Source organism: Salmo trutta, chromosome 36 (genome assembly GCF_901001165.1).
Source record: "Salmo trutta chromosome 36, fSalTru1.1, whole genome shotgun sequence".
Taxonomy (NCBI): Eukaryota; Metazoa; Chordata; class Actinopteri; order Salmoniformes; family Salmonidae; genus Salmo; species Salmo trutta.
Window position 1 is genome coordinate 2,811,248 of NC_042992.1, and position 25,545 is coordinate 2,836,792.

The 25,545-nt window shown below is 41.4% G+C and overlaps 1 protein-coding gene across 1 annotated transcript in view; it reads right to left on the minus strand.

Moving 5' to 3' along the window:
• Positions 1–25,545, minus strand: part of csmd2 (CUB and Sushi multiple domains 2) — a 338,221-nt gene that overhangs the window by 2,191 nt on the left and 310,485 nt on the right. The window contains exons 49-52 of the mRNA XM_029734626.1: positions 25,072–25,245; positions 24,684–24,857; positions 24,063–24,236; positions 403–591 (exon numbers count right to left, since the gene is read on the minus strand). Of these exons, the coding sequence (XP_029590486.1) occupies positions 403–591; positions 24,063–24,236; positions 24,684–24,857; positions 25,072–25,245 (711 nt within the window). The remainder of the gene's footprint in view (positions 1–402; positions 592–24,062; positions 24,237–24,683; positions 24,858–25,071; positions 25,246–25,545) is intronic.

A 25,545-nucleotide genomic window follows, 5' to 3' on the forward strand; every position in this document is an offset into this window, starting at 1 on the left:
CAGAAGAGAACATAGAAAGAACCTGACCAATTTTACTGGAGATATATCTACAGCACTAACCTGTACTTCCTGAACAAGCCTAGTAAATATACCTAGTTTACCTGCACTTCCAGAACAAGCCTAGTAAATATATCTAGTTTACCTGCACTTCCTGGTATAATCAATGTAATTACAAGAGCCATCTCCTACAGTTCTCCTGAAGTAAGGGCTTCTGGGAAAGAACATCAAACAGTGTCTGTGTTGGTTTGCAGCGCTTACAGGAGCACTGGGGAACATACTGGTGCTATTTTAAACCACAGGTGTTAAAATCCCACGGTGTGTGTGTGTGTGTTAAAATCACATGTTGTGTGTGTGTGTGTGTGTGTGTGTTAAAATCCCATGGTGTGTGTGTTGGGTACTCACACAGACACTTGGGCAGTGTTCGGTCCCAGGTGCCATCTCCCTGGCAGGACAGAGCGCTGGTTCCCAGTAGGTAGTAACCAGGGTTACAGCGGTAGGACACCACGGTCTGGAAGCTGTAGCGACCGGGGCCTTCGGACAACACCTGTCTGACGCTGTCCTCTACATGACCTGGCTCTGTGCAGTTAACAACTAGAGGACAGAAGGAGGAAGAGTGGAGGGGTCAAATATTTGGAACATTAAGACGAGCTGATGTGTGTGTGTGTATACAAGCAGGAACACACACACACACACACACACACACACACACACACACACACACACACACACACACACACACACACACACACACATACTTGAACATAAAGTACACACTGTACACACTGTACACATTTCCATATCTCGAACATTGAATATAGTGCATAACATACAGTTATGTAGCAAGTGCATCTGTGTTAAAATTGGATTTCTGTGAGGAAATGTATTACCATCACTTCCTCTACCCACCCATTCTTCTCCCAAAACACCCACCCATTCTTCTCCCAAAACACCCACCCATTCTTCTCCCAAACCACCACCCATTCTTCTCCCAAAACACCCACCCAGTCTTCTCCCAAAACAACCATCCATTCTTCTCCCAAAACACCCACCCAGTCTTCTCCCAAAACAACCATCCATTCTTCTCCCAAAACACCCACCCAGTCTTCTCCCAAAACACCCATCCATTCTTCTCCCAAAACACCCACCCAGTCTTCTCCCAAAACAACCATCCATTCTTCTCCCAAAACACCCACCCAGTCTTCTCCCAAAACACCCATCCATTCTTCTCCCAAAACACCCACCCATTCTTCTCCCAAAACACCCACCCATTCTTCTCCCAAAACACCCATCCATTCTTCTCCCAAAACACCCACCCAGTCTTCTCCCAAAACAACCATCCATTCTTCTCCCAAAACACCCACCCAGTCTTCTCCCAAAACAACCATCCATTCTTCTCCCAAAACACCCATCCATTCTTCTCCCAAAACACCCATTAATTATTCTCCCAAAACACCCATCCATTCTTCTCCCAAAACACCCATCCATTCTTCTCCAAAACACCCATCCATTCTTCTCCCAAAACACCCATCCATTCTTCTCCCAAAACACCCATCCATTCTTCTCCCAAAACACGCACAGATTCCTTCATCCATCCATCCAGATGAACTATCAAACACAGGAAACAAACAGTGGGTTCATTAGAAGGCTGCTACCTGCTGGCCCCTGTAGCGCTGGGAGAGAGTGATGGATGGAGGGAACACAGGGCCGCTTGGAATGACAGACACCGGGAGGGATGCAGGGAGGAGGGAGGGGGAGGATAGACAGAGAGGAGGCAAAGAGACAGAGGAAGAGGTAGCACGGTAGAGACAGACAGAGGTAGAGACAGAGGTAGAGGCAGACAGCGGTAGAGGCAGACAGAGGTAGAGGCAGACAGAGGTAGAAACAGAGGTAGAGGCAGAGGTAGCACGGTAGAGACAGACAGACGTAGAGAGAGGTAGAGACAGACAGAGGTAGAGACAGACAGAGGTAGAGGCAGACAGAGGTAGAAACAGAGGTAGAGGCAGAGGTAGCACGGTAGAGACAGAGAGACGTAGAGACAGAGGTAGAGGCAGACAGAGGTAGAGGCAGACAGAGGTAGAGGCAGACAGCGGTAGAGGCAGACAGCGGTAGAGGCAGACAGAGGTAGAGGCAGACAGAGGTAGAGGTAGACAGAGGTAGAGGCAGACAGAGGTAGAGGCAGACAGAGGTAGAGGCAGACAGAGGTAGAGGCAGACAGAGGTAGAGACAGACAGCGGGAGGGATGCAGGGAGGAGGGAGGGGGAGGATAGACAGAGAGGAGGCAGAGAGACAGAGGCAGAGGCAGACAGCAGTAGAGACAGACAGAGGTAGAGACAGACAGCGGTAGAGACAGACAGCGGTAGAGACAGAGGTAGAGGCAGAGACTACAGGAAAAGGAGGACCGAGCACGCCCCCATTCTCATCGACGGGGCTGTAGTGGAGCAGGTTGAGAGCTTCAAGTTCCTTGGTGTCCACATCAACAACAAACTAGAATGGTCGGTTCAAACACACCAAGACAGTTGTGAAGAGGGCACGACAAAGCCTACTCAGGAAAGTAAAAAGATTTGGCATGGGTCTTGAGATCCTCAAAAGGTTCTACAGCTGCAACATCGAGAGCATCCTGACCGGTTGCATCACTGCCTGGTACGGCAACTGCTCGGCCTCCGACCGCAAGGCACTACAGAGGGTAGTGCGTACGGCCCAGTACATCACTGGGGCTAAGCTGCCTGCCATCCAGGACCTCTAGACCAGGCGGTGTCAGAGGAAGGCCCTAAAAATTGTCAAAGACCCCAGCCACCCCAGTCATAGACTGTTCTCTCTACTACCGCATGGCAAGCGGTACCAGAGTGCCAAGTCTAGGACAAAAAGGCTTCTCAACAGTTTTTACCCTCAAGCCATAAGACTCCTGAACAGTTAATCAAATGGCTACCAGGACTATTTGCATTGTGTGCCCCCCCAACCCCTCTTTTACGCTGCTGCTACTCTCTATTTATCATATATGCATAGTCACTTTAACTATACATTCATGTACATACTACCTCAATTGGGCCGACCAATCAGTGCTCACGCACATTGGCTAACCGGGCTATCTGCATTGTGTCCCACCACCCGCCAACCCCTCTTTTACACTACTGCTACTCTCTGTTCATCATATATGCATAGTCACTAAGGTAGAAGCAGGGACAGAGACAGAGGGAGACAGAAGAAGACAGACAGAGATGGAGAGAGAAAGACTGAGGGAGACAGAAGAAGACAGACAGAGATGGAGAGAGAAAGACTGAGGGAGACAGAAGAAGACAGACAGAGATGGAGAGAGAAAGACTGAGGGAGACAGAAGAAGAAAGACAGAGATGGAGAGAGAAAGACTGAGGGAGACAGAAGAAGACAGACAGAGATGGAGAGAGAAAGACTGAGGGAGAAGCCTTGAATTCATAACAGATGTTATCAATAAACTTGTTCCCACACACACAGAGCTAAGGAGGGGTAGAGACAGGAGAGGGGGATGTAGGATTGGACATAACTTCAATATGTTATTTCTCTGAACATATATATATATATATATATATATATATATATATATATATATATATATATATAATTTCAATTTTTTTTTTTTTTTTTTTAAACATCACTAAATTCACTGAGAATACATACAGTAGGATGAAGAAACAATACTCCAAGCTGCAGCTCTATACTACATGTCAGATTTAGAGAACTGATACTACATACTCATTGTTAGGGTGTGGTGTGGGAGGTCCATGGTTGTCTTTTGACAATTTCTTTCCATTACTCTTGTCTTACTCAAAGGTTTGTCCAAATTGAATGTTAGGTACTATAGTTGTTGAATATTATATGAATCCTCTAAATGAAAATGGCCAATTTGGGTGCAAACAATTAACATAATTTCTCAGATACCAAATGATATTTCAACAAAATAATGTTGCAGGAATGCTGATCTTATCTGTTTCTAACTACTGAAAGGATTTCAGAACGATCAGTTCCATAGATTGTAAAACAAATATTTTAAACTAAAATACTACAATGACTGACCAATAGCACTGTAGTAAAATCTCTCTCTCTCTCTCTCTCTCTCTCTCTCTCTCTCTCTCTCTCTCTCTCTCTCTCTCTCTCTCTCTCTCTCTCTCTCTCTCTCTCTCTCTCTCTCTCTCTCTCTCTCTCTCCTCTCCTCTCCTCTCCTCTCCTCTCTTCTCTCTCTCCACGCTAGCAACCCGGCCAAAACTGCATCCTCAATTACCTCAACACTAAATCATCCACAAATAGCTGGTATAATATACTAATAAGATATTCCTTTATGAATAATGCTGACCTTTAGAGCACACAATTTACAACCTGAGGGGGTAATCATCATTTATATACTCTATACGTATCTATGTTTAGCATAATATAGCATAAGGGTTGCGATTAGACTTCACATTGACTACATATTGTCTTGGGGGTATCCTAAGAACAGTGGGCTGGAGCAACGTTAACATTTTCTTTATTTTATGGGGGTCTCCTGAGCACACATTTACAAAGACAGAAAAGCAAAACAGGAAAAGGGCAAGTTAGAGAGACAGAGAGACAGAGAGAGAAAGACAGAGAGAGTGACAGAGAGTGAGAGAGACAGAGACAGATAGATAGAGAGAGTGACAGACAGAGAGAGACAGAGAGACAGAGAGAGAGAGAGAGAGAGAGAGAGAGACAGAGAGAGTCAGAGAGTGAGAGAGATAGAGACAGAGAGACAGAGAGAGAGAGAGAGAGAGAGAGAGAGAAAGACAGAGAGAGTGAGAGAGACAGAGAGAGTGAGAGACAGAGAGACGGAGAGATAGAGAGGGGCATCTCTCCACAACATTGCCCACCCAATGTGCTTAGTAGTTGACACAAAGAGAGAGAAAAGAATAGTTGAACAGTTTTGTATAAATTAATTTCTTCCAAAATTAAGAAGAAGCAAGAGAACAATTGAGAGAGAGAGAGATTTAATCTTTTAGGCTAGTTTAAGCTGAAGAAACACCCTGCTCAAACAGAGGGATGCTATGTTAGCTAGCTGGTTATAACAGAGGGATGCTATGTTAGCTAGCTGGTTATAACAGAGGGATGCTATGTTAGCTAGCTGGTTATAACAGAGGGATGCTATGTTAGCTAGCTGGTTATAACAGAGGGATGCTATGTTAGCTAGCTGGTTATAACAGAGGGATGCTATGTTAGCTAGCTGGCTATGACTATCCGACACATCACTGGAACTCTTCCAAGTCAAGGTAAGCTTTTGGTTTTACTAATGTATTACCACCGAGGCCTGCCAGAGTAAGTGCTAAACTGCTTGCACTGTAACGTTACTGCATAATTGTAGCAGGTTTACTAACGTGTCAGTTCTATTAGCTACAGTTGAAGTTTACATACAACTCTTAACCAAATGCATTCGCTAGCGGGATGCCTATCCTTAAACTCCGATTTTCACAAAAAGTTGTATTGTGCAATAGGATACACACTACAGTTGTACTAGGACCCATATCAAAAGTAGTGCACCGAAAACAGAATAGGGTGCCATTTGGGATGTGCAGTTGAAGTCAGAAGTTTACATACACCTTGGCCAAATACATTTAAACTCAGTTATTCACATTTCCTGACATTTAATCCTCGTAGAAAATTCCCTGTCTTAGGTCAGTTAGGATCACCACTTCATTTTAAGAATGTGAAATGTCAGAATAATAGTAGAGAGAATGATTTATTTCAGCTTTTATTTATTTCGTTCATCTCTAGGAGACAGAACGCGTCTCCTTCCTGAGCGGTATGACGGCTGCGTGGTCCCAAGGAAAGCTAAGGTAACTGAGCTAAATGACTACCGCCCTGTAGCATTCACTTCCGTCATCATGAAGTGCTTTGAGAGACTAGTCAAGGATCATATCACCTCCACCCTACCTGACACCCTAGACCCACTCCAATTTGCTTACCGCCCCAATAGGTCCACAGACGACGCAATCGCCATCACACCGCACACTGCCCTAACCCATCTGGACAAGAGGAACACCTATGTAAGAATGCTGTTCATCGATTACAGCTCAGCATTTAACACCATAGTACCCTCCAAACTCGTCATTAAGCTTGAGACCCTAGGTCTCGACCCCGCCCTGTGCAACTGAGTCCTGGACTTCCTGATGGGCCGCCCCCAGGTGGTGAGTGTAGGTAACAACATCTCCACCCCGCTGATCCTCAACACTGGGGCCCCACAAGGGTGCGTTCTCAGCCCTCTCCTGTACTCCCTGTTCACCCACGGCTGCGTGGCCATGCACGCCTCCAACTCAATCATCAAGTTTGCGGACAACACTACAGTGGTAGGAGGAGGTGAGGGCCCTCGGAGTGTGGTGTCAAGAAAATAACTTCACACTCAATGTCAACAAAACAAAGGAGATGATCATGGACTTCAGGAAACAGCAGAGGGAGCAGCCCCCTATCTACATTGACGGGACAGTAGTGGAGAAGGTGGAGAGTTTCAAGTTCCTCGGCGTACACATCACGGACAAACTGAAATGGTCCACCCACACAGACAGTGTCTGCACAACGCATCACCGGGTGCAAACTACCTGCTCTCCAGGACACCTAGACCACCCAATGTCAAATGAAGGCCAAAAAAGATCATCAAGGACAACAACCACCCGAGCCACGGCCTGTTCACCCCGCTATCATCCAGAAGGCGAGGTCAGTACAGGTGCATCAAAGCTGGGACCGAGAGACTTAAAAACAGCTTCTATCTCAAGGTCATCAGACTGTTAAACAGCCATCACTAACATTGAGTGGCTGCTGCCAACATACTGACTCAACTCCAGCCACTTTAATAATGGAGAAATTGATGTAATAAATGTATCACCAGCCACTTTATATTATATAATGTTTACTTACCCTACATTACTAATCTCTTATGTATATACTGTCCTCTATACCATCTACTGCATCTAGCCATCCTGATGTAATGTATCACTAGCCACTTTAAACAATGCCACTTTATATAATGTTTACATACCCTACATTACTCATCTCATATGTATATACTGTACTCTATACCATCTACTGCATCTTGCCTATGTCGTTCGGCCATCACTCATTTATATATTTATATGTACATATTCGTATTCATTCCTTTACACTTGTGTGTATCAGGTAGTTGTTGTGGAATTGTTAGGTTATATTACTTGTTAGATATTACTGCACGGTCCAAACTAGAAGCACAAGCATTTCGCTACACTCGCATTAACATCTGCTAACCATGTGTATATGACAAATACATTTGACTTGATTTGAAGGTGTTTATACTTGCATACTATTGTTTGTACAGATGAACGTGGTACCTTCAGGCGTTTGAAAATTGCTCCCAAGGATGAACGAGACTTGTGAAGGTCTACAATTTTTTTTCTGAGGTCTTGGCTGATTTCTTTTGATTTTCCCAAGAGGCACTGAGTTTGAAGACAGGCCTTGAAATACATCCACAGGTACACCTCCAATTGACTCAAATTATGTAAATTAGCCTATCAGAAGCTTCTAAAGCCATGACAACATTTTCTGGAATTTTCCAAGCTGTTTAAAGGCACAGTCAACTTAGTGTATGTAAACCTCTGACCCACTGGAATTGTGATACAGTGAATTATATTTGAAATAATCTGTCTGTAAACAATTGTTGGAAAAATTACTTGTGCCATGCACAAACTATAGTTTGTTAACAAGAAACTGGTGGAGTGGTTGAAAAATGAGTTTTAATGACTCCAACCTAAGTGTATGTAAACTTCCGACTTCAACTGTATGTTAACTAGGACGCTACTTTAGCTAATGTGATGACAACGATATAGTCTGTGTAGCGGGTTGGCTTGTAAAGGTTTGTTGTACTTGGTCACGTACAGGTGATGTGTTGTGCATTGAAGTCCACAAGTGAAGGGAAGAGGTGAGAGGAGGAGAGCGCATAACATAAATGCGAGAAGGAATACAACGTGGCTGCTATGAAAGTGAACTGTGTTTACGCGTGATCAGGGGTGTATTCATTCTGACGATTCTGTTCAAAAAACGTTTCTTAAACAGAAGCTGACAGAACAAAACGGGGATAAACATACCTGAATTTGTCAAATAGAAACTCTCGTTTGCAACTGTTGAACTTATGATTACACCCACTATCAGCTAGATACAGGCAAGAGTGTGCAAGGCGGTATTGAATGTGTCACTGTCTGTCACATCAAATTTGTCTCTCGACCTGTGTGCACCTACGCTGTAAAATGTCATTCATAGCCTAGGTTGTAACAACCTCATGATGGGTACAGGGACAACTAGAGTATCATGTAGTAGCCTGAACCTCTCTATGTTACATTGAACTGGGTGAATGGCATATGAATGACAGTCATCCAATATGCTGTAATAGAAATAAGACAATGCTCGTTAAAATACAATATCACCATCCATCCTCATCTTCAACGGCACCGACCGCCACTGGTACACACACATATATATACACACGCGCGCTCAAACACACACGAGCCAAGATAAAGGACAGAGAACGAGGTTGGAAAGTAGGAGAGTAGGAAAGGAGAGAAGGAAAGAAAAGAAGGAAAGGAGAGAAGGATAGGTGAGAGGGATAGGAGAGAGGATTAGGAGAGAAGGAAAGGATAGAAGGAAAGGAGAGAAGGAAAGGAGAGAAGGATAGGTGAGAGGGATAGGAGAGAGTATTAGGAGAGAAGGAGAGGGGGGAGAAGGAAAGGAGAGAAGGAAAGGAGAGAAGGATAGGTGAGAGGGATAGGAGAGAGTATTAGGAGAGAAGGAGAGGGGGGAGAAGGAAAGGAGAGAAGGAAAGGAGAGAAGGATAGGTGAGAGGGATAGGAGAGAAGGAAAGGAGAGAAGGATAGGTGAGAGGGATAGGAGAGAGGATTAGGAGAGAAGGAGAGGGGGGAGAAGGAAAGGAGAGAAGGAAAGAGACAAAAGGGAGAATGACAGATGAGGCAGATGTCATCAGGGCACTTAGATTTCTACTGAGAGTGTTTATAATACAGAGACAGGGAAGGGGAGCAAGTGGAACACTGTAATTAAGGTGATCAATCTGATGACAAACATATCCCAAAGCTGCTTAAATCAAAACAAATCTATTTGTCACCGACAACAACAGGTGTAGACTTTACTGTGAAATGCGTGCTTAGGAACCCTTCCCAACAATGCAGAGATTAAAAATAAAATAGTAAAACAAGAGGAATATAATAAACAAGAATGGAGCTATATACAGGGAGTACCAGATCAATGTGGAGCTATATACAGGAAGTACCAGATCACTGTGGAGCTATATACAGGAAGTACCAGATCAATGTGGAGCTATATACAGGAAGTACCAGATCAATGTGGAGCTATATACAGGAAGTACCAGATCAATGTGGAGCTATATACAGGAAGTACCAGATCAATGTGGAGCTATATACAGGAAGTAACAGATCAATGTGGAGTTATATACAGGAAGTACCAGATCAATGTGGAGCTATATACAGGAAGTACCAGATCAATGTAGAGCTATATACAGGAAGTACCAGATCAATGTGGAGCTATATACAGGAAGTACCAGATCAATGTAGAGCTATATACAGGAAGTACCAGATCAATGTGGAGCTATATACAGGGAGTACCAGATCAATGTGGCGCTATATACAGGGAGTACCAGATCAATGTGGATCTATATACAGGAAGTACCAGATCAATGTGGAGCTATATACAGGGAGTACCAGATCAATGTGGAGCTATATACAGGAAGTACCAGATCAATGTGGAGCTACATACAGGGAGTACCAGATCAATGTGGAGCTATATACAGGAAGTACCAGATCAATGTGGAACTATATACAGGAAGTACCAGATCAATGTGGAGCTATATACAGGGAGTACCAGATCAATGTGGAGCTATATACAGGGAGTACCAGATCAATGTGGAGCTATATACAGGGAGTACCAGATCAATGTGGAGCTATATACAGGGAGTACCAGATCAATGTGGAGCTATATACAGGAAGTACCAGATCAATGTGGAGCTATATACAGGGAGTACCAGATCAATGTGGCGCTATATACAGGAAGTACCAGATCAATGTGGAGCTACATACAGGAAGTACCAGAACCAGATCACTGTACAGAGGTACAAGGTATTTGAGGTAGATATGTACATGAAGGCAGGGTAAAGTGACTAGACATCAGGATAGATAATAATAAGGTATTTGGAGGTAGATATGTACATGAAGGCAGGGTAAAGTGACTAGACATCAGGATAGATAATTATAAGAGTAAAATAAATAACAGAGTAGCAGCAGCAAATTATGAGTGTAAAAGTTTGTGTGTGTGTATGTAATGTGTGAATGTGTGGGACTGTAAAAGTAGCTTGTGTGAATGAGTGTGTATATATAGTCTAGTGGGTGTGTATATAGTGTGTATATAGTGTGCGTATATAGTCTAGTGGGTGTGTATATAGTGTGTATATAGTGTGTGTATATTGTCTAGGGGGTGTGTATATAGTGTCTATATTGTGTGTATATAGTGTGTGTATATAGTCTAGTGAGTGGTTATATATAGTCTAGTGAGTGTGTATATAGTGTGTATATAGTGTGTATATATAGACTAGTGAGTGGTTATATATAGTCTAGTCAGTGTGTATATAGTGTGTATATATAGTCTAGTGAGTGTATATATAGTGTGTATATATAGTCTAGTGAGTGTGTATCTAGTGTGTATATGGTGTGTATATATAGTCTAGTGAGTGTGTATATATAGTCTATTGAGCATATAGTGTGTATATATAGTTTATTGTGTATATAGTGTGTATATAGTGTGTACTTATCGTCTAGTGAGTGTGCATATAGTGTGTATACAGCGTGTATACAGTGTGTTATTATAGTGAGTGTGTATACACACTATATACACACTATATATAGGATAGGGTCAAGTTTCCTGAATATCTGCCTGCCTGACGTGCCCAAAGTAAACTGCCTGTTACTCAGGCCCTGAAGCCAGGATATGCATATAATGGTGGCATTGGATAGAAAACACTCTGAAGTTAAAATAATATCTGAGACTGTAACAGAATTGATATGGCAGGTGAAAATCCCCCTCCCCCAAAATGTTTTTTTTTTTTTTTGAGGTCCCAGGCTCTTATAATGGAAACCTATTGTTCCTATGTAAATCCGTCTCCCAGATTACAATTCCTATGGCTTCCAGTAGATGTCAACAGTCTTTAGTCAAGATTTCAGGCTTGTTTCTTCAAAAATTAGCAAGAATTTTGAGGTTTTGTGTAGAGACCACCGGTACAGTATCAGTCTTTCGTCGGGCGAGCAGGGCGCGCGATTACAAATTTTACTTTCCTATTGAACATACTACTTTCCGTATTAAATATTATAGTTTATTTACATTTTAGAGTACCTGAGGATTAAATAGAAATGTTGTTTGACTTGTTTGGACGAAGTTTAGCGGTAGCTTTTTTGGATTCCTTTGTTTGCATGTTGAACGAGTGGATTACTGATATTGATGGTGCCAACTAAACAGACTTTTTGGTATTTAAAGAAGGATTTTATCTAACAAAACGACCATTCATGTTGTAGCTGGGACCCTTGGGATTGCAAACAGAGGAAGATCTTCGAAGTAAGTGATTTATTTAAGTCGCTATTTGTGATTTTGTGAAAAAATGTGTTGATGTTGGGCGCCGTCATCAGACAATCACATGCTATGCTTTCGCTGTAAAGCCTATTGTAAATCGGACAACACAGTTAGATTAACAATAATCTAAGCTTTTAAATGATATAAAATAGTTGTATGTTTATGAATGTTTAATACGATTAGGATTATTTATTTGAATTGTGCGCCCTCCTATTTCAACGGATGTTGTCGACAGGTGTCCCGCTTGTGGGACGCCTATCCCTAAACTCAGATTTTCACAATTCCTGACATTTAATCCTAGTAATAATTCCCTGTTTTAGGTCAGTTAGGATCAACCACTATTTTAAGAATGTGAAATGTCAGAATAATAGTAGAGAAAATTATTTATTTCAGCTTTTAATTCTTTCATCACATTCCCAGTGGGTCAGAAGTTTACATACACTCAATTAGTATTCTGTAACATTGCCTTAAAATTGTTTAACTTGGGTCAAACGTTTCGATTAGCCTTCCACAAGCTTCCCACAATATATTGGGGGAATTTTGTCCCATTCCTCCTGATAGAGCTGGTGTAACTGAGTCAGGTTTGTAGGCCTCCATGTTTTTTCAGTTTTGCCCACAAATGTTCTATTGGACTGAGGTCAGGGCTTTGTGATGGCCACTCGAAGAACTTGACTGTGTTGTCCTTAAGCCATTTTGCCACAACTTTGGAAGTATGCTTGGGGTCATTGTTCATTTGGAAGACCCATTTGCGACCAAGCTTTAACTTCCTGACTGATGTCTTGAGACGTTGCTTCAATATATGCACATAATTTTCCTCCTCATGATGCCATCTATTGTGTGAAGTGCACCAGTCCCTCCAGCAACAAAGCACCCCCACAACATGATGCTGCCACTCCCGTGCTTCATGGTTGGGATGGTGTTATTTGGTTTGCAAGCCTCCCCCTTTTTCCTCCAAACATAACGATGGTCATTATGGCCAAACAGTTCTATTTTTGTTTCATCAGACCAGAGGACATTTCTCCAAAAAGTACGATCTTTGTCCCCATGTGCAGTTGCAAACCGTAGTCTGGCTTTTCTATGGCGGTTTTGGAGCAGTGGCTTCCTCCTTGCTGAGCGGCCGTTCAGGTTATGTCGACATAGGACTCGTTTTACTGTGAATATAGATACTTTTGTACCCGTTTCCTATAGCATCTTCACAAGGTCCTTTGCTGTTGTACTGGGATTGATTTGCACTTTTCATACCAAAGTACGTTGATCTCTAGGAGACAGAACGCGTCTCCTTCCTGAGCGGTATGACGGCTGCGTGGTCCCATGGTGTTTATACTTGGGTACTATTGTTTGTACAGATGAAAGTGGTACCTTCAGGCGTTTGGAAATTGCTCCCAAGGATGAGCCAGACTTGTGAAGGTCTACAATTGTTTTTCTGAGGTCTTGGCTGATTTCTTTTGATTTTCCCATAATGTCAAGCAAAGAGGCACTGAGTTTGAAGATAGGCCTTGAAATACAGAATATCAGAAGCTTCTAAAGCCATGACATCATTTTCGGGAATTTTCCAAGCTGTTTGAAGGCACAGTCAACTTAGTGTATGTAAACTTCTAACCCACTAGAATTGTGATACAGTGAATTATAAGTGAAATAATCTGTCTGTAAACAATTGTTGGAAAAATGACTTGTGCCATGCACAAAGTAGATGTCCTAACCAACTTGCCAAAACTATAGTTTGTTAACAAGAAATGTGTGGAGTGGTTGAAAAACGTGTTTTAATGACTCCAACCTAAGTGTATGTAAACTTACAATTTCAACTGTATAGTCTTGTGAGTGTGTATATATTGTGTGTATATATAGTGTGTATATATAGTGTGTGTATATAGTGTTTATATATAGTGTGTATATACGGTCTAGTGAGTGTGTATATAATGTCTACTTAGTGTGTATATAGTGTGTATATATAGTCTAGTTAGTGTGTATAAAGTGTGTATATGTAGTCTAGTGAATGTGTATGTAGTGTGTATATATAGTGTGTATATATAGTCTAGTGAATGTGTATATAGTGTGTATATATAGTCTAGTGAGTGTGTATATACTGTGAATATAGTGTGTATATAGTGTGTATAAATAGTCTAGTTAGTGTGTATGTAGTGTGTATATAGTGTGTATAAATAGTCTAGTTAGTGTGTATATAGTGTGTATATATATAGTCTAGTGAGTGTGTATATAGTGTGTATATATAGTGTAGTAAGTGTGTATTTATAGTGTGTATATAGTGTGTATTTAGTATGTAATTATAGTCTAGTGAGTGTGTATTTAGTGTGTAAATATAGTGTGTATATATAGTGTGTTTATATAGTGTGTATATATAATCTAGTGAGTGTGTATATAGTGTGTATATATAGTCTAGTCAGTGTGTATATATAGTGTATATATAGTGTGTATATATAGTGTGTATATAGTGTGTATATAGTGTGTACATAGTGTTTATATATAGTGTGTATATAGTGTATATATAGTGTGTATATAGAGTGTATATGGTGTGTATATATAGTCCAGTCCGTGTGTACATAGTGTGTATATAGTGTGTGTATATAGTCTAGTCAGTGTGTATATAGTGTGTATATATAGTCTAGTGAGTGTGTATATAGTGAATATATAGTGTATATATAGTGTGTATATATAGTCTTGTGAGTGTGTATACAGTGTATATATAGTGTATATATAGTGTGTATATATAGTCTAGTGAATGTGTATATAGTGTGTATATATAGTCTAGTGAGTGTGTATATACTGTGAATATAGTGTGTATATAGTGTGTATAAATAGTCTAGTTAGTGTGTATGTAGTGTGTATATAGTGTGTATAAATAGTCTAGTTAGTGTGTATATAGTGTGTATATATAGTCTAGTGAGTGTGTATATAGTGTGTATATATAGTGTAGTAAGTGTGTATTTATAGTGTGTATATAGTGTGTATTTAGTATGTAATTATAGTCTAGTGAGTGTGTATTTAGTGTGTAAATATAGTGTGTATATATAGTGTGTTTATATAGTGTGTATATATAATCTAGTGAGTGTGTATATAGTGTGTATATATAGTCTAGTCAGTGTGTATATATAGTGTATATATAGTGTGTATATATAGTGTGTATATAGTGTGTATATAGTGTGTACATAGTGTTTATATATAGTGTGTATATAGTGTATATATAGTGTGTATATAGAGTGTATATGGTGTGTATATATAGTCCAGTCCGTGTGTACATAGTGTGTATATAGTGTGTGTATATAGTCTAGTTAGTGTGTATATAGTGTGTATATATAGTCTAGTGAGTGTGTATATAGTGAATATATAGTGTATATATAGTGTGCATATATAGTCTTGTGAGTGTGTATACAGTGTATATATAGTGTATATATAGTGTGTATATAGTGTGTATATAGTGTGTATATATAGTGTGTATATATAATCTAGTGAGTGTATATATAGTGTGTATATATAATCTAGTCAGTGTGTATATAGTGTATATATAGTGTGTGTATAGTGTGTATATATAGTCTAGTCCGTGTGTATATAGTGTGTATATAGTGTGTATATAGTGTGTATATAGTGTATATATAGTGTATATATAGTGTGTATATATAGTCTAGTCAGTGTGTATATAGTGTGTATATAGTGTGTATATAGTGTGTGTATATAGTCTTGTCAGTGTGTATATAGTGTGTATATATAGTCTAGTGAGTGTGTATATAGTGAATACATAGTGTATATATAGTGTGTATATATAGTCTAGTGAGTGTGTATATAGTGTATATATAGTGTATATATAGTGTGTATATAGTGTGTATATAGTGTGTATATATAGTGTGTATATATAATCTAGTGAGTGTATATATAGTGTGTATATATAATCTAGTCAGTGTGTATATAGTGTATATATAGTGTGTATATAGTGTGTATATATAGTCTAGTCCGTGTGTATATAGTGTATATATAGTGTGTATATAGTGTGTATATAGTGTATATATAGTGTGTATATATAGTCTAGTCAGTGTGTATATAGTGTGTATATAGTGTGTATATAGGCAGTATATATAGTCTAGTCCATGTGTATATAGTGTATATATAGTGTGTATATAGTGTGTATATAGTGTATATATAGTGTATATATAGTGTGTATATATAGTCTAGTCAGTGTGTATATAGTATGTATATAGTGTGTATATAGTGTAGTCCGTGTGTATATAGTGTATATATAGTGTGTATATAGTGTATATATAGTGTGTATATATAGTGTGTATATAGTGTATATATAGTGTATATATAGTGTGTATATATAGTCTAGTTCGTGTGTATATAGTGTATATATAGTGTGTATATAGTGTGTATATAGTGTGTATATATAGTCTAGTGAGTGTGTATATAGTGTATATATAGTGTATATATAGTGTATATATAGTGTGTATATATAGTGTATATATAGTGTATATAGTGTGTATATAGTGTGTATATAGTGTGTATATATAGTGTATATATAGTGTATATATAGTGTATATATAGTGTGTATATATAGTCTAGTCCGTGTGTGGAGTCTGTGAAAGATAGTCAGTGCAGATAGTGTGGGTACCATTAAATGACTACTTAGCAGTCTGACTATTTAGGAGTCTTATGGCTTGGGGGTAAAAGCTGTCTCGGAGCCTGTTGGTCCAACAACCGATGCTCCGGTACCGTTAGCCGGGTATCAGGTGGTGTCAGGCGGTGTCAAGCGGTGTCAGAGGAAGGCCCGAATAATTGCTAAAGATTCCAGCCACCAAAGCCATAGCCTGTTCATTCTGCTACCGTCTGGCTAATGATTAGGGCTGTTTTCATACAGAAGTTAAATCTGCTTCATGTTTTGTTGTTCTTGTCACCATACTAACGAGTATCGTCTCTGCCCTACTTCCCACAGATGCCATACATTCCCCTTCATGGAGACACCTTCTCCATCTTCTTTCCACAGATACTGCCGTACATACCCCATTCAAACTGAGGAAGGACATTGCCGAGACTCTCTTCTCCTTTCTTCTAAAAAGTTAATATCGCTATTTTCTTTTATTATTCTCTCCTCTTTTAAAATCACCCTCATTACTCCATCAGGGATTGGCTCTGTCACACGAGGGCCATGGCCTCATAAGCTGTCCCTTTCTGTGCCTGTCAGAAAAACCCTGAGCTGAGGGGGCTTTGAGACAGACACGGGAGTCAAGACACATCGCCTGTCTGGAAAATGCAAACCCTTTTCACCAGGCTAAATTAAATGATCATGCTTTTGTCCTCTCGGTTCTATTGCTTCAGAGATAAGACCAGGCATACGGCATTGAGCACTCTCGACCATTGCTACTCCCCAGCTACAAGGCCCTCCCCCACCCTCTTTTCGGAAAATCAGATCACGCCTCGATATGTGGTGATCACTGTTCAATGTTGGTCTGACCAATCGGAATCTATGCTTCAAAGATTGTATCGATCAAGTAGACTGGGAAGTGTTCTGGGTTGCCTCTGAGAATAGTATTGATGTATACACTGACTCAGTGACTGGGTTCATCAGGAAGTGCATAGAGGATGTTGTTCCCATGGTGACTGGTTTCATCAGGAAGTGCATAGAGGATGTTGTTCCCATGGTGACTGGTTTCATCAGAAAGTGCATAGAGGATGTTGTTCCCATGGTGACTGGTTTCATCAGGAAGTGCATAGAGGATGTTGTTCCCATGGTGACTGGTTTCATCAGGAAGTGCATAGAGGATGTTGTTCCCATGGTGACTGGGTTCATCAGGAAGTGCATAGAGGATGTTGTTCCCACTGTGATGATTAGAACTTATCAAAACTAAAAACTGTGGATAAATCGCAGCATTCACGCAAAACTAAAAGTGCAAACTACCACATTTAACCACGTGAAGGTGTCTGGGAACATGTACGTGTCCAAACTGCCTCAGTCAAAGAGGCAGTCAAAGAGGCAAGGGATAGGCAGCCATGTCGAGGATGCTGTTACCTCGCTCTCGGACAAGCTAAACAACTTTTTCACCTGCTTCAAGGAAAACACAGAACCGCCAACACTGGCCACCGCCTCTCACGAGGACTGTGAGCTCTCGTTCTCTGTGACCGAAGTGAGTAAGAAATGTAGACGTGTTAACACTCGTAAGGCATACCGTAACCGTGTCCTCAGAGCATGTGCAGACCAGCTGGCTGGAGTGTTTAATGACATATTAAATCTCTCCCTATCCCAGTCTGTTGTCCCCAATTTGCTTCACGATGTCCACCATTGTTCCTGTACCCAAGAAAGCGAAAGTAACTGAACTAAATGACTATCGCCCCATGGAAGTCACTTCTGTCATGATGAAGTGCTTTGAGAGACTAGTTAAGGATCATATCACCTCCATCTTACCTGATACCCAGGACCCACTCCACTCTAAACCAGGGGCTAGACCTTAGGTACGGACTCTTTTCTACCTGATGATGAATTACATCTGATGTCCCAGGTCTAAATCAGTCCCTGATTACAGCGGAACAATTAAAAAAAAGCAGTGAAACTGGCTTGGAGATCCAGAGTTGAGTTTGAGGGCTTTAGACCCACTACAATCTGCATACCATCTGCATACCACCCCAACAGTACTACGGATGATGCAATCGCCATCGGATTGCGCACTGCCCTATCCAATCTGGACAAGAGGAATACCAATGTAAGAACGCTGTTCATTGACTACAGCTCAGCCTTCAACCTCCAAGCTCATCACTAAGCTCGGGGCCCTGGGTCTGAACCCCTTTCTTGTGTAACAGGTTTGGTTATGTTTCCACTTGCCTCTAAAGAAAGGTGTATTTAATGTTCAAGCATTCTTATTGGTTGGTTCAACTCTGATGACAATAAGGCTTGTTGTGATTGGCCCCGCTTGCAGATAGGGGGAGATCGCGAACGTCAGGTCTTCCCAATATGAAAATGTGATCCAAGGGGTAGGTCACGTTCTGAATACTGTTTTATATTTTATATTTTACAATGTGTACAAGTTTGCTGTACGTTACTGATTTATACATGTGTGGGTATATGGCACCTGTTAGGGATTGAGGGGCTTTCTGGGATGTGCTTTGGCATATGATTGCTGTAAATAAGTGTGTTAGCTAGCAGACACCGACGTAATGGTCACATAAGCCCACTGCTAACACAGTTGTCTTCATGCTACAGATTTTACCATCGACAACCATCAACACCATTAGCCCTGCACAACTACCATGCTGTTTCCTATTTAACAACAGGTATTTACACGTTATATTTTGTATTGTATTTTTGTATTTTGTTCGCCCCAGTATGAAAATGTGATGCAAGGGATTTTACCATGGACAGCCATCAATACCGTTAAGCCCTCCAAAACGAACGTGCTGTTTCCTATTTAACAACAGAAATAAATTATGCTCAACTGGGACCACTGGCTGATGTGCTTTATTTGGACAAAACACAACGCAAGGAGAGTACGATTTACATCTGTTGCACTTGTGCAACTAGGCCATGGATTTCCTGACGGGCCGACCCCAGTTGGGGAAAGTAGGCAACAACACCTCCGCCATGCTGATCCTGAAACCCACAAGGGTGCGTGCTCAGCCCCCTCTCCCTGTACTCCCTGTTCATCCATGACTGCGTGGCCATTCATATCTCCAACTCTATCATCAAGTTTGTTGTCGACACAACAGCGGTAGGCCTGATTACCAACAACAACGAGACAGCCTACAGGGAGAAAGTGAAGGGGGCCTGGTGGAGTGTTGGCAGGAAAATAACCTCTCCCTCAACGTCAACAAAATGAAGGAGCTGATCATCCACAACGTTGGGGCCACAGTGGAGAAGGTGAAAAGCTTGTCAGCACATCACTGGCATTCTGAAATGGTCCATTCACACAGACAGTGTGGTGAAGAAGGTGCAGGAGGCTTAATTAATTTGGCTTGGCACCTAAGACACTCAGAAACTTCTACAGATGCACAATTGAGTGGCTCCTGTCAGGCTGTATCACCACCTGTTACAGCAGTTACCCTGTCTACAAGAGGAGGCCTCTCCAGAGGGTGGTGCGGTTGCCTGTTCACCCCACTACCATATATAAAGCAGAGACTGGACAGGTGCATCAAAGCTGGGACAGAGAGACTGGAAAAACAGTTTCGATCTCCAGGCCATCAGACTGTTAAATAGTCACCACTAGTAGCTCTGAACCTTAGTCACTGGTCTAGCCAGCTACCACTCGGTACTCTACCCTGCACCTTCTGCCCTATGCACATAGTCATTGAACACTGGTCACTTTAATAATGGAACACTGGTCACTTCAATAGTGTTTACATACTGTTTTACCCACTTTATAAGTGTATATATATATATATATATATACACTTATAAAGTGGGTATATAAATATACACTGTATTCTACGGCTCATCCTTCTTGGTACTGTATAGTATGTACTGTATAGTACCTTCAGAAAGTATTCACACCCCTTGACTTGTTCCACATCCTGAATTTAAAATTGATTCAATTGATATTTTGTGTCACTGATCTACACACAATACCCCATAAGGTCAAAGTGGAATTGTGTTTTTAGAAATGTTAACAAATTCATTAAAAATGAAAAGCTGAAATGTATTGAGTCAACAAGTGTTTAACCCCTTTTTCTATGGCCAGCCTAAAGAAGTTCAGGAGTAGAAGTGTGCAATAATAGTGTTTAACATGATTTTTGAATGACTACTTAATCTCTGTACCCCACACATACAATTATCTGTAAGGTCCCTCAGTCGAGCAGTGAAATCCAAACACAGATTCAACCACAAAGACCAGGGAGGTTTTCCAATGCCTCGCAAAGAAGGGCACCTATTGGTAGATGGGTAAAAAAAACACAGACATTGAATATCCCTTTGAGCATGGTGAAGTTATTAATTACACTTTGGATGGTGTATCAATACACCCAGTCACTACAACGATACAGGCCTCCTTCCTAACTCAGTTGCCGGAGAGGAAGGAAACCGCTCACCATGATGCCAGTGGGGACAGTTACAGAGTGTATTTGCTGTGATAGGAGAAAACTGAGGATGGATCAACAACATTGTAGTTACTCCACAATACTAACCTAAATGAAAGAGTAAAAAGAAGGAAGCCTGTACAGAATACAAATATTCCAAAACATGCATCCTGTTGCCAATAAGGCACTAAAGTAAAGTACCACGTGAGTACCGCGTTCCATATTTGTCAAGCATGGTGGTGGCTGCATCATGTTATGGGTATTCATGTCATCGGCAAGGACTAAGGAGTTGTTTTAGGATGAAAATAAATGGAATAGAGCTAAGCACAGGCAAAATCCTAGCGGAAAACCTGGCCCAGTCTGCTTTCCAACAGACACTGGGAGACAAGTTCACCTTTCAGCAGGACAATAACATAAAACACAAGGCCAAAAATACACTGGAGTTGCTTACCAAGACACATCAAATCAAAATCGTATTGGTCACATACTGTACACAATGTTTAGCAGATGTTATTGCGGGTGTAGCGAAATGCTTGTGTTTTCTAGCTCCAACAGTGCAGTAGAATTTAACAATTCACAACAATAGAGACAAACCTAAGTAAAATAATTGAATTAAGAAATATATGAATATTACAATGAGCAATATCGGAGTGGTATTCACTAAAACACAGTAGAATATATTACAGTATACACATAGAAAATGAGTAAACATTATTAAAGTGACTAGTGTTCCATTATTAAAGTGATCAGTGATACAGGGCAGCAGCCTCTAAGGTACAGGGTTGAGTAACCAGGTGGTAGCCGGCTAGTGATGGCTATTTAACAGTCTGATGGCCTTGAGATAAAAAGCTGTTTTCAGTCTCTCGGTCCCAGCTTTTATGCACTTGTACTGACCGAGTCTTCTGGATAGTAGTGGGGTGAACAGGCCGTGATACAGCCTGTGATACAGCCCGACAGGATGCTCTCAATTGTGCATCTATAAACGTTTTTTGAGGGTCTTAGGGGCCAAGCCGAATTTCTTCAGCCTCCTGAGGTTGAAGAGGTGCTGTTGCCTTCTTCACCACACTGTCTGTGTGGGTGGACCATTTCAGATTGTGAGTGATGTGTACGCTGAGGAACTTGAAGCTTTTCACGTTCTCCTCTGCGGTCCCGTCGATGTGGATAGGGGCGTTTTCCTTCGGCTGTTTCCTGAAGTCCACGATCAGCTCCTTCGTTTTGTTGAGGGATAGGTTATTTTCATGGCACCACTGTTGTGTCGTCTGAAAACTTGATGATTGAGTTAGAGGCGTGCGTGGGCACGCAGTCACAGGTGAACACTGAGTACAGGAGGGGGCTGAGTACACACCCTTGTGGGGCCCCCGTGTTGAGGATCAGCGAAGTGGAGGTGTTGTTTCCTATCTTCACCACCTGATGGGCGGCCCGTCAGGAAGTCCAGGACCCAGTTGCACAGGGAGGGGTTCAGACCCAGGGCCTCGAGCTTAATGATGAGCTTGGAGGGTACTATGGTGTTGAAGGCTGAGCTATAGTCAATAAACAGCATTCTTACATAGGTATTCCTCTTGTCCAGATGGGATAGGGCAATGTGCAATGTGATGGCGATTGCATCGTATGTTGATATATTGGGGCGGTACGCAAATTCAAGTGGGTCTAGGGTGTCAGGCAGGGTGGAGGTGATATGATCCTTAACTAGCTGAGGACGCGACTAGTGATTCCGTTTTGTCTGTTTGAGGGAATAACTACACTGTTTGGTATTCAACCACATTACCATTCACCTTGCCATGGTTAAATGCGGTGGTTTGCGCTTTCGGATTTGTTGCGCATGCTGCCATCTCTCCACGATTTCTGGTTTGGGTAGGTTTTAATAGTCCCCTAAACACTTCCCTAAACACTTCCTGATGAACTCAGTCATCGTGTTTGTGTATTCCTGAATGTTATTCTCTGAAACTACAAGGAACATATCCCAGTCTGAATGATCAAAACCATCTTCAAGCACAGATTCTGATTGTTCAGACCAGCGTTGAATATACCTTAGCACGGTTACTTCCTGTTTGAATTTCTGCCTATAAGAGAGCAGCAGGAGGAGCAAAATAGAGTCTTGATCTGATTTGCCGAAGGGAGGGCGGGGGCAGCGTGACTACAGTCATTTATTGTTGATAAAACTTTCCTCAAATTTGCTTAAAAGGTTAAAATCCCCAGCTACAATTAATGCTGCATCAGGATATGTGGACAGTATATTCGGAGAGAGCCAATATTCCATGAAACAGAGTATGTTAAAGTCCCTGATGTCTCTCTGGAAGGAGATCCTCGCCCTGAGCTCGTCTACTTTACTGTCCAGGGACTGAACATTAGTGAGTAATATACTCAGAAGTGGTGGATGGTGTGCACGCCTAGAAGTCCACTCCGAATACCTCATATTGGATCAGCCTCTGGGATAAGTTCAATTGCCCTGGGGGTTACGAACAAAGGACCCAATTCGGGAAAGTTGTATTCCTGGCCATAATTCTGGTGAGACACTGAATGTTCCTGAGTGGCCTAGTTACAGTTTTGACTTAAATTGGCTTGAACATCTATGACAAGACTTTAAATGTCTGTCTATCAATGATTAACAAGCAACTTGACAGAGCTTGAAGAATTTTCTAAATAATTGTTTAATGAATATTGTACAATCTATATGTGCAAAGCTATTAGAAAGTTACCCAGAAAAACTCACAGCTATAATCGCTGCCAAAGGTGATTCTAACATGTATTGACTCAGGCATTTAAATACTTATGTAAATTAGATATTTCAATATTTCATTTTCAACAAATTTACAAACATTTCAAAAAACATTGTCCATGTCATTACAGGGTATTGTGTGTAGATGGGTAAGAAAAAAAATCTATGTATTCCATTTTGAATTCAGGCTGTAACAACAAAATGTGGAATAAGTCAAGGGGTATGACTACTTTCTGAAGGCGCTGTATATGCCTACAAGAATCAAGACATTTAACGGGTCAGGGCGACTAAACATTCCAAGTCTCCAGAAAGGTGACATCACTGCGCTAAACTAAACTAAATTTAGCTAGCTCTGAGCTTGCTAGCTGACACACGCACAACACACCCCAATGTCTCTGTCAATATCACTTACCAATACGAGCAAAGACATTTTACGGGCGACAGTAATGCTAAGTTCTTTAATTCTACGGAAAGATAACAGTACTCTGCGAAGCTAAACTAAACTAAACTAATCTAGCTATCTGACATGCAACGTCAGCATCACAGATTAAGCCAGGAAATAAACTTTTTTATCCAGACATCTTTATTCAACACTTTATGTGTAAATATTACCTACACATCCCATACGTGGCCCACTTCTTTCCCATAGCAGGGAACAAAAATAATACAGTCCTCTCTGTACATTCTCCAGACTTACTTTTACACTTGGGTAGGGTGTTGCTCCACTGTCCGTTGGACTGGCAGTGAGACTTGACAGCCCCCTGTAGGACGTAGCCGGTGTTGCACGCGAAGCGCACAATATCGTTCAGGTTGAACTGCGTTCCCTGGGTAAAGCCAAAGGTAGGGTTGCCCGGATGACCACATGTGATCGCTATGGAGACAAGAAAAAAATATACACAATATCTATCGCTAAACACGTCTGAAGTTATTAGAAGCTGTCAACACTATCCCGAAACACATCAGTCATATGTTTTCAAATATTATTCCACCTTAGCCAGTAGGTCCCTAGTCCTATCTAATGATATTCATTACACTATAGGTAGACCCTAGTGTATATCTAATGTTATTCATTACTCTATAGGAAAACGCTAATCTATAAGTCCCCATACACCTATCAGGAGACACTCGGGTTGCACAATTCCGCAAACTTTCCCAGAATACACTGGTTTCCCAGAAATCCCGGTTGGAGAATTCCTGTATTCCCTGCTTTTAACCCCTCCTAATTCTGGGAATGTTCCAACTGGGATTTCTGTAAAAGCCTGGTAGATTTTTTTTTTTTTTCAATCCATAAGCAAAGCCACTATCTCTGGGTACTTACGGACACAGACAGGGGTGCGTCCGGACCAGCGGTGGTCCTGTTCGCAGATGCGTACAGACACACCGATGAGTCTGAATCCCGGGTTACACTGGTAGACAACACTACCTCTGTAGTTATAGTTCTCTCCTATGATCTGACCGTTCACTATCGGTTCTGGGGTACCACAGTGACCCGCTAGAGAGGAGGGACAGAACAGAGAGAGACAAAGAATACAGTCACATATGTATATTCTGTTCGTCATAAATAGGTCATATAGCCATATAAAACATAATGGTTGACAAAACACTATGATCTGGTTCTTTATGAAAAATAGCTTGAAATACAACATGAGATTGAACTGGTTAAAATTTGGTTGTAACTTTCTCTTTGCTGGTTCTGGTTCTCTTACCGAGACACTGGACCTGAGATCCACTCCAGAGGCCATTGGACATGCACTCTCTGACCCGGGAACCAACCAGCGTATAGCCCGTGTTACAGGAGAAGATGGCTGTCGCTCCGAACACAGTCAGACTCCCGATCTTATTCCCATTCGGAGGAGTGCCCAGGTCCCCACAGGAGATTACTGAGGAGGAGAGGAGAGGAGAGGAGGCAAGCAGAATAAAAAATTAATCCTAAAACAACAACAAAACACATTCATCTGTTCAACTTGGTTTATTTCATTTGGGTAATTGTCTTGTTTTGATGTCATCCATTTTGTTGGATCAAGGTTTCCTTTCTCCATTCATCAAGGCTAACATTTCTCTCTCTCCTCTCTGTGTTCATCAAGGCCAATCTTTCTCTCTCTCCTCTCTGCGTTCAATCAATCTTTCTTTTTGGGGCGGCAGATAGCCTAGTGGTTAGAGCGTTGGACTAGTAACCGAAA